Below are 9,619 nucleotides of genomic sequence, written 5' to 3'. Positions count from 1 at the left end.
AAACTTTGCTTTAAACTAAAGATTCAGGCAACCATATTTGAATTGTCTTTATTTTACAAAAATCAGTAAATACAAACAAAAATGGAATCTAAGGAAGTTAAAAACAAGGAGAAACTCCATCCACAAGCAAAAATAGGATATTAGCGGTCCTGAAGGTCGATTCAATAGAACTGGAAAACAAAACAGACACGCGTCTCAGATTCTCCAACTCCAAACCGAAAGACTTAAAATACAAATGGATGGTTTTAGAGAGTTTAGAAATGGATAATGTCTTAAAAGTTGTTTTGCGTACCTGTCCATCACTGGACCAGACGGTAGGTGATGTACCTGCCAGCAGTTTCACTGGGTCGGATGATTTTCACAACCTGTAAAATTCACCAAAATAGCTTCCGTTTGTTTTGTCTTTCTTTCATGTTTCCATAACACTGCTGATGGCGTTTTGCATTTGTCCAAACATTTATTCAAATCAGACTACTGTGCAGCTCATAACAGTTCCAGTAAACAGAGAGCTCATTTTGAAGTGGATCGTGGCTGACATTCAGGAAATTTGTGGTGTGCAACGTTAGTCTGCAGCTGCACCCGTGAGAAAAACAAGTTTACAGAACCAACTGGACCTTTTGTGCAGTTGTTTAAATGTCAAAACTGCTTTCGGGTGCAGGCACTTCTTATTTTTTCTTGGTTTTATCTTTCTACCTCTGTGGGGATTTGCATGCTTGGATTTACCTGTCACCTTGCTGGAGTTTCCCCACTCAGAGATGTTAGAGATTATTTCTACTTGTATTTAATGCATTGTGCTCGTCTGTCTTCGCTGCGTGTTTACCTGTCCTCTCTTCAATCCAAAGTAGCGAGCCACGGGGTCGCCGGCCTGTATCCTTGGTAACTGGCTTTCCTTTAACTTACTAAATTAAAAAGGTGTTAAGGAGAACAAAGGCACAAACGGAAAACAAAGCATAAAACCTCTTAGCACATTGAAACACACGCTGCAGAGGGGAATCGGCCAGGATACTATCTGGCTAGAAGTTCGGTCACTTCCTCTTTTGTCATGACGATGTGCTCAGGAACAAGCTGAAGGTCAAAGACAGGATGCAAAATTGAAACCGCTGTTGCTTTTAGCTCATGTTAGAAACTAAAATAAAATAACTCATTGTTGTTTACCTCATGCTCTGTGATGTTAATAAGCAGCTCCTGCTGCAGAAACTGCTCCAGTATGTACTTGGGTGCCATGTCCACCAGAGACTGCAACAAACATCAATAAACAGATTTAGAAAAACATCCAGGAACAGTGTCACTTTTCCAAACCCTCTCGCGTGAAGCGTTGCATGATTGTGAAAGTTGATCACCTGCTTGGCCGAGGGCGTCATGCCCATCTGAACCACAATGATGGCTCTAGTGATGTTCTCCTCCTGCATCCGCTGGCAGTACATCTTGATGGTCTTTATCCCCACTTTGGGTTCCTCTGGCAGGGACGACAAAATGGTGAACACAAATATTTTCACCCATCAAATCAAACGCGCCTCAATTTCAAATAAAGCAATAATATTTACTGTGCCTCATTTCTTTCTGTTTTTTTTTTTTTTTTGGTCAACTAGGCCGTTTCCTGGAATGTACCAAGCAGTGACCTGCTGATTCCTACTTTATTTTCCACCCCGAGTTAGAACATATAAAGGAAAAGACATTTTGTAGTTCTTCTAATCCAAAAAAATGAAGGAATTTCAAGATCATCATTTATTATTACAATTATTATTATTATAGCAAATCAAATACTTTGCACACTACCTTTAAAGACTGAACTGTAAACGCAAAATCTTACCAGGAAAGAAAACAAACATCTGGTCTGTGGGATCATCATTATGTGCCACCAGCACTGTAAGGTCTGTACGTCTGGGTCGACCTTCGCTGGGCTTGTCTCCGAACTGACTCTTGAACTCCTCCAGAGTCTGATCCAACTCGTCTTGTGTCACCAAATAGCCTCTGTCATGGCAGAGCTGTGGGAGAATCGTAAGCAACGTTAGTTTATTTATTCAGAGCAAGTTTGTCCTGTCTGACAGTCCGACTATATAGACTTTATCCATCACCGGCTCTTACTTTTAGTATGAGCTTATATTCAAATAATGATAGCTAGTGGAGTTATAGCGAGAATATTTACCTCAAACCGTATCGTTAGTTAATCCGTTACTCATTTTATCGGGCTTTACTTTATTAGGTTGCTACTTACACTGAAAATGCTAAATGTCAACAAGAAAAGAGAGTAAAACTCTATGAAACACCAGGATTTCCAACACCACAAAGAAGAGCTCTTTATTGAAACAAGAGACTCGCCAAGCTAACATGCTAAGGAAGATAACTTTCAAATCTAACGCACCTGCATGATGGTTTTGCGGATTTTCCACAGCCTGTAAGTTTCCTCCTCGTCATCCATATCGCCTTAAATAACCCAACTGAACAAAATGTACAAAAGTTATGGAGTTTTTTTAATGTATAAGACAATTTTGATCCTCGTCTTAGACAAGGCGACACACGCTTTCGATTACCAACGCAGGGTAATGACGTCACGTGCTGTGAGACATGATACGCCAGTGCGTCTGCCATATTGTGAGTGGCAGCTTCGTATCAGTTACCCACCGGAAACAGTATCTTGTTTTGTTTTCTTTGATATGCGGATATTTTTCTGGTTAAAAGGCTCACAGAAGCTCGCTTTCAAGTAATTTTATATTTATCTTGTGCTGGTAATACAGAAAACTCTTATACAGCTCCACAATACACTTTTGTTCAGTTCAGTTTTAGTTATAATCAGGCTCATGGTCTTTGCCATAATATGGCATTAATACTAATGATTATTATTGCACTATTGTTGCGAAAAAATATTTAAATAGTGTTACGTAAATAACTCATGTCAATCACCATATGGCGGCGACGTTGACGTGCGAAAGAGACGCTTAAGCGACGATATTTGAATAATTATGCTAGCTAGGTGAATAAATAATAATAATAATAATAATAATAATAATAATAATAATAATAATAATAATAATAATAATAATAATAATAATAATAATAATAATAATAATAATAATAATAATAATAATAATAATAATAATAATTCACAGTTTGCTCCGCCCTCTGCAGCTCTTTCACAACATATCGCTCAGCAGGGCGGAGTCACGGTGAGCTGGTATGGAGATGGACCCTGTATTTATACAAAACTGTCCAAAATGAGGCCGTTGTATGTTATTTTTGCAGTAGGGGCTCTGGCGAGCAGTGGGTCGCTGCTGGCGCTGATACTGTACTTTGTTTTATCCACAACGGTAATGTAAAACTCTCATACGTGATGTGTTTCGTGTGCGCGAGATTCTCAAACTTGCTTAACAATGAGAAAGCTAACCTCCGCAGCTGTAACACCGTATTTCTGTTAGCTTGTTTTTCTTAGTGTCATCATGCTGCGAGCCTTTGATTAGCATTCAAGGGCTCTCTGGTTGGGTAACAACCCTGGTTGATTTAATCCTGCACAGTTTATAGCCTGTACTGCTCCTCCCTATAAACAGTTTGCACAGACAGTGTACTTTGGTTTGGACAAATATTCAAAGTAACAGGATTATACTTCATGACGCTCAAGTCAATATGCCTCTTGCCCTCTAGGACATGTCACCTGCTGATAACCTCATCATTTATAAACACAGCTGCACGTGCCCTTTGTCATGTTGCATAACTGAATCACAGCGTCAAAATATTCATACCCTTGTTTGTTTTCTCATTCCAACCATACATTTTAATGTATTTTATCGCAGTTATATTTGATGGAATAAATTGGAATTGGAATGAAAAAATGTTTTTCAAAGTCTTTTAAAAATATAACAGTATAACATTTCCAGTTGTATGAATTTTATATATTAATATAATTACTGTTATGAATAGGGTGAATATTGCACAAACTTGCTTAAACGTGATATAAGAAAAAATCCTTCTAAATCTGTCTACATGTTTCCAAATCGAGAAAATTTAGCTTTTTATTGAATAATATCTTTCTTGGCATTCACGCTGCAGATTTCCCACATCAGCTTGTAACAAACGCTGCTTTAAAACGTCTTGAAACACACACTCTTTTGTTGTCTAGGATTACGATTTGGTTGCTTTTAAGCTCTGGCACTCAGATGAACTTCTTCAACCTGCATGTGTTCCCCAAACTTGACTGATTTCCAGTTCGATTCTTTAATTAAATCGCATTACACAAACAGTCTGAGTGTGTTTTCTCTGACCACTGCTCTTTGCCCCAGGGGCAGCACGCAGCTCAGCTTTGCCTAAGATTATCAAAAAACTTTGAACTATGGACTGCAGGACACGTGCTCTTCTGATCTGGATTTATTTGTTTAGAACCGAGGAGTCACAGCTTGTCTTTTCTGTAAATCTGCGCCCGCCCCCTGGTAGATTGTGAACAACCTGGTGTGTGCTCTGTCTGTCAGTCTGAGGCTGTAAGCTTTAGTCACAGATCGCGAGGCGTAAGGAGCTGATTGTTCTCTCTGTCTTCAGAGGAACAAAGTAAGAGGCAGTCATGCGCCTGATAGGGTGCACAGTGCTGCTCTCTGTCCTGCTGCAGGCGATGGTAAGACGGAATCAAATTAAGGGCTTACATGGTGGATCTTACTGTCATTTTTTTTATTCATAACTTTGCTATTTTTTCAGTATTTTTTTCCCTATTTGCACGTAGTTCGAAGTAGAAATGCTGACGTGGCTCTTATATAACTTTAACCCCCTTTTGTCCAACAGTCTACCCCAACCGAGGATTGGCAGAGAGCTACGTCCATTTATGAATTTAACGCAACAGACATTGATGGGAATTTGGTGTCCCTTGAGAAGTACAGGTAAGTCTGCTTGTGATCACTTCTTATCTAATGTGACAGCTGTAGTATCTTTCTTTAATATGTTTTTTTTTGTGTGTGTGTGTGTGTGTGTGTGTCTACAGAGGAAATGTTGTCGTCATCACCAACGTTGCCTCTAAATGAGGTAAAACTCCTGTAAACTACTCTCAGTTTGCTAAGATGCACGCCAAGTACGCTGAGAGAGGTTTACGCATCCTTGCCTTCCCGTCCAACCAGTTTGGAAGCCAGGTACGTTTAAATTCACTTAAATTGTATTGTATTGATGCACAGCTGTACTGTGACCAAAAAAAGTTTTTCATGCTAAAACGAATAGATTTTGGTAACAGACTTTACAATTTACACGACCACAGACGTAGTTCCAGATATAAATGTTTTCCCACTGGGGACAGTGCTGGCATTCAGTAGGTAAAGTTCTTATGAATGTCTTTGTTTTGGATCTCTGCCTGTTAGTCAGCAGAAATATCCAGAAGCTGCCAGCTTTATGAAGCTTGGTGTAATATAAGAACGTAAATAGAGACAAATACCTACAAGTCGGTGTAGGTTCAGGTCAAGAAAGAGGTCATTATAATAATTGTGTGACTCAGGGCTGTACTGTGGCAGACAGTACCGGTCAGCAACTTGCACACAGTCTTCATTAGCATCATTGTAGTTTATAGTTTGGGAATTAATAACTTTTTTTTTTTTTATCTGTTCTTTTTAAGAAATCTGACACAAAATCAGCAGTGACTGAAAACATGACTTGGAAGCACCAGTTTCGATTTATATTTTTAAAACCAACTGGTCTCCGTCATATCCGTTTGCCTTCTGGTTTTTTACCTGCAGGAGCCGGGTAACGAGACTCAGATCAAGCAGTTCGCCCAGGGTTACGATGCTCAGTTTGACATGTTCAGTAAGATCGAAGTGAACGGTGAGAACGCTCACCCGCTGTGGAAGTGGATGAAGGAGCAGCCCAACGGGAAGGGCACCTTCGGAAAGTACGTTGATTAAAAAGAAAATGCTTTACTAAGACACTAGTCTGTGAAAGTTGGAGACCAGTTAATCACAGCTGCAGATGAGCATGTTTCATAAAATCAACTTTAGTACCAGGGATTTATTCAAGCTGGAATGACGGTCAATCAAATGAGAAATGATTTTTCTGACATGCCTGTTTTTTCAATCCTGCAGTAGCATCAAGTGGAACTTCACTAAGGTAATTCCAACTAATAGTTTAGATTGTTTGACCTCGTCTTCTCTATTTTTTCTAAATTAATAAGAAAAACATTTTACTACTCAACTGTTCGGTGTGTTTCTTTAAAGCTCATGCTAAGTTACTCAGTATTTTCTTCTTTTTTTTGTACCTAGTTTCTGATCAACAGAGAGGGGCAGGTGGTGAAAAGATACGGACCCCTGGACGATCCAAGTGTACGTACAAAATCCTTCCCTCTGCTACTGAATTGATCTGAGCTGTGTCAGACTTGCAGGAACCTTGATCAAACTTCCCTTTAAATCAACTCGTGTTAAGAGGGAAACAATGAACAAACTAACTTAATTTCTGTCGTTATTCATAGGAATTGGAACATTTCCAGATGACATTTTACTCTTTTCTTTTTTTCCAGGTGGTGGAGAAGGATCTTCCCAAGTACCTTTAATACACCCCAATCATTCCTCGACTACTGATGCCAAGCTTATCGTATTACATCTCCAATGCTTCTTTTCGTGTCTTTGCCTCTCCAAGAACCGATTCATACGGTTAAGGTCCGTCCCAGACCAGTGACGGTCTGTTCCAAAACCCGCGTTGCGGACAGGACAGACCTGATGAAAAGGGCGTGCCAACCTTCTGGAAGGATCTCAAAACTGATATGAATCTGGTTCTCTGGAGAGAAGGAGACAGGGTTTCCTATGCACATCAATGATTCTCTTAATCTACACAAAGTGATGCCTTTTTTTTTTCTTAATAAATTTGCTCAGATCCAAATTGTAGTTTTTGTCTGGTCTCTGAGATTTCTCATTAGTGTTGCTTTTTTCAGCCCAAAACAGAACTTTATTGGGGGCCACATTTCCAGCTGACGCTATCATCAGCAGACTAATATTTTTATAGGGCTTAATTGATTGCAAATTCTGCAGATAAAACATGAAAACTGTGTTTAGTTGACATTATTTATTAAATAACTACCACTGAATGATTGCCATAGATGGCTCTTGGCAGTTGCTCAGGACGGCCACTTCTGGAGGGGGCGCTGCCTCAATAACTAAAAAAAGGACTCTTCCCAAGAAATAAAAATAAATAACAGCAAGAAAATGTTGGCCGACTGTCTCTGTAGTAAGAATTAAAAATTCAAACATACAAGTGAAACAAATGAACACATAACTGAACCACTTCACTGATAAGGAAATATAAAAATTTTCCAGTATCTTAAGTTTTTTTTTTTTGTGTAGCTTATGATTATAGATTGGAAGGTGCTAACTTTTCTAATATTTTCCTTAAGTTACAATTGAACTAAATAAGGCTGGTATATTGTCTCTGTTTATAGTCTGAAGTTGGCATTGAGTTTGTAGAAAACAACAGAACAATTTCATCTATTTATTTTTGGATTTGAATTAATGAAATGAATCAGACCAGCTTTGTGTCATTCCTGCCTAAAACAGTTGTGAACTGACAGCTGAACAATAATCTACCAATGTTGGACAGAATTTCCTCTCTGAATAGGTCAAATGAAAATAATTCTAGGTCAAAAGTAAATCAATAATTGCTTTTAAAACGCTCATAAATAAATGTTTTTGCTCCAGATCAGGCCCCGTATGTTTCTTAGTTTACTTAACTTTATCTGTGAATAAATGGTTCCAGCTGACGCTATCATCAGCAGACTAATATTTTTATAGGGCTTAATAGATTTTTAGAGCCTTGGTGGGATACAGATATGAAACAGATAAACATGAATAACTTGTAGGTAGAGTTGACATTTCCATTTTGAATCAAATAACTACCACTGAATGATTGCCATAGATGGCTCTTTGGCAGTTGCTGTCACCACTTCTGGAGGGTGATAGCAACATTTTATAATCTATTTAATTCCACAATTTGACCAATGAGAATATAATCTGTGAAAGACTGTGCCATCCCAATTGTACTGTACTGTTATTGATAATTGATATTGATAATGTGAGGAGCTGCAGCTCTCTTGAAATTTTCCAAATCTTAACCTGAAAAAACTGCTAAAAACTGTGCAGGTAAGAATTGCATGAGTCTATTTGTGTATGTTTGAGCTATACACAGTTCCTTTAAAAAATATTAGTAGTAGTAATAATAATTTATTATCAATTTACTTACAGAAAATTTAAGGATGGGTTTTGATGAAGTAGTTGCAAAAAAACCAAAAAACCTTCATATATTTACTTGAGTTAGTAGAATCACTTTACTTTAATCCATAGTGCAGTCTTCTGTCGGTCTTTTCATAAAAGTATTCAAGAATGAATAAAGTTAAAGATGCCACTGCTATCTCCAGGATTCACAACAAGAGATGCACCCTGAAAATGTCCCAAGTCTTCTGCGTTCCTGGCTGCAGTTCCACCACATGCCTGCAGATGGAGCTTCTGGCTTTCTGTGAATAAATGGTTGAAGGGGTGCCAGTTGAATGAGGAGAGGGAAGAGTTTAAAACTGCTTGACTATATTTTAGAAAACGGTTAATAGATTTTTAGAGCCTTGGTGGGATACCAGGATATGAAACAGAAACCTTTGTGGGCATAACTTCTGTAGGTAGAAGCCATACATTTCCCATTTTGAATCTAGTGATTTGCAACGTGCAAAAAACGTACATGTAGAATGCAATGTTTTTGTTGTTTTATTTTCCTCCTTATTATTATTTGTTAGATTTTCTCTTTCTGCTGCTGGCTAGTAGCTTTGACCAATGGGTGAGGAGAGCAGGTGAAGTTATGAACATGCAGTTCTTGGCACTGGGGAGCGTGTTGTCTGCTAGAAACAGAACGACTAGAAACACAACAAATCACGGACAAGATCAGACAAGCAAGTGGGCGTTATTATATATGTATGAGCTGATAAATGGACTAGTAAGCTGGGAGAAATAAGAAATAGACAGAGGCGTTGCTAGGATATTAGACCACCTCTCTAACAGGGACAGCATGTTTCGTTTTGGTGCTTCTTGTTAATTAGAAAAAAAAATATATATATAAAGAAGACTATTCTATTTGTTTTTTAAAGACATGAACTGTTAAAACCATTGCATTAAAAACAAACCAAATTTGTGTTATTTTTCCAGCTTCACTTCAGGGTGAAATATGTCCTGCTTTGATTTAACACAACAAGTTTGGGTTTGAATTTGAGCCATGGGGTTAGGTTTTCAACCCAAAAGACTGATGAAGTGAAATTAATTAATTTTATCCACCTTATTTTGTACATCTTGCAGGATTGCTGGTGGATGGTGTTTATACTGAGGCAAGATACAGTCTGAACAGGGCAACACAGAGCACTCACTTAAGGACAAGCTGTGTTCATCCATCAACGCGTCGTTCCGCCTTCCGCCGGGATTTCACCACCGCTGAGAGGGTCTGTCTTTCGGAGGACGTGCTTGTCTTCTTTTTCCTCCGGGAGGCTGAATGGAAGCAGCAGCCGAGGGAGCGGTCGGGCTGTCGGAGGCCGGGGAAGGGAGCCCTCTATCCGGGGCCACAGCATCCGATGATGGGGATCATCTTTCAGTGAGGCAACAGGATGGACGCCGCAGAAAATGGGTAATTTTATCATGTTTATTCA

At 38.8% G+C, this 9,619-nt stretch overlaps 2 protein-coding genes across 3 annotated transcripts; one reads left to right on the top strand and one right to left on the bottom strand.

The window, feature by feature from the left end:
* Positions 1-32: 32 nt before the first annotated feature.
* On the bottom strand, positions 33-2,555 carry polr2eb (RNA polymerase II, I and III subunit E, b). The gene is made up of 8 exons (XM_044129765.1): positions 2,363-2,555; positions 1,811-1,985; positions 1,341-1,456; positions 1,156-1,236; positions 1,007-1,065; positions 821-899; positions 293-365; positions 33-170 (listed from the first exon to the last, which is right to left on the bottom strand). Exons 1-7 carry the CDS (start codon positions 2,417-2,419, stop codon positions 300-302), a joined length of 633 nt encoding a protein of 210 aa, XP_043985700.1. The 5' UTR covers positions 2,420-2,555; the 3' UTR covers positions 33-170; positions 293-299.
* Positions 2,556-3,153: 598 nt separating this feature from the next.
* Positions 3,154-6,828, top strand: gpx4a (glutathione peroxidase 4a). Of its 2 annotated transcripts, none has more exons than XM_044129761.1 (7): positions 3,154-3,305; positions 4,762-4,856; positions 4,958-5,102; positions 5,697-5,848; positions 6,039-6,063; positions 6,216-6,275; positions 6,470-6,828. In XM_044129761.1, the coding sequence occupies exons 1-7, from the start codon at positions 3,213-3,215 to the stop codon at positions 6,500-6,502; spliced, it is 603 nt and encodes a 200-aa protein (XP_043985696.1). In that variant the 5' UTR covers positions 3,154-3,212; the 3' UTR covers positions 6,503-6,828. The 2 variants fall into 2 exon arrangements, with proteins under 2 accessions (XP_043985696.1, XP_043985697.1); XM_044129762.1 differs by lacking the exon at positions 3,154-3,305 and adding an exon at positions 4,353-4,597.
* The last annotated feature ends 2,791 nt before the right edge of the window (positions 6,829-9,619 follow it).

This window comes from Gambusia affinis, linkage group LG10, assembly GCF_019740435.1.
Source record: "Gambusia affinis linkage group LG10, SWU_Gaff_1.0, whole genome shotgun sequence".
In the NCBI taxonomy this organism is placed as follows: Eukaryota; Metazoa; Chordata; class Actinopteri; order Cyprinodontiformes; family Poeciliidae; genus Gambusia; species Gambusia affinis.
The sequence above is the reverse complement of the archived record's forward strand: the minus strand, read 5'-3'. Positions and strand labels throughout refer to the sequence as shown.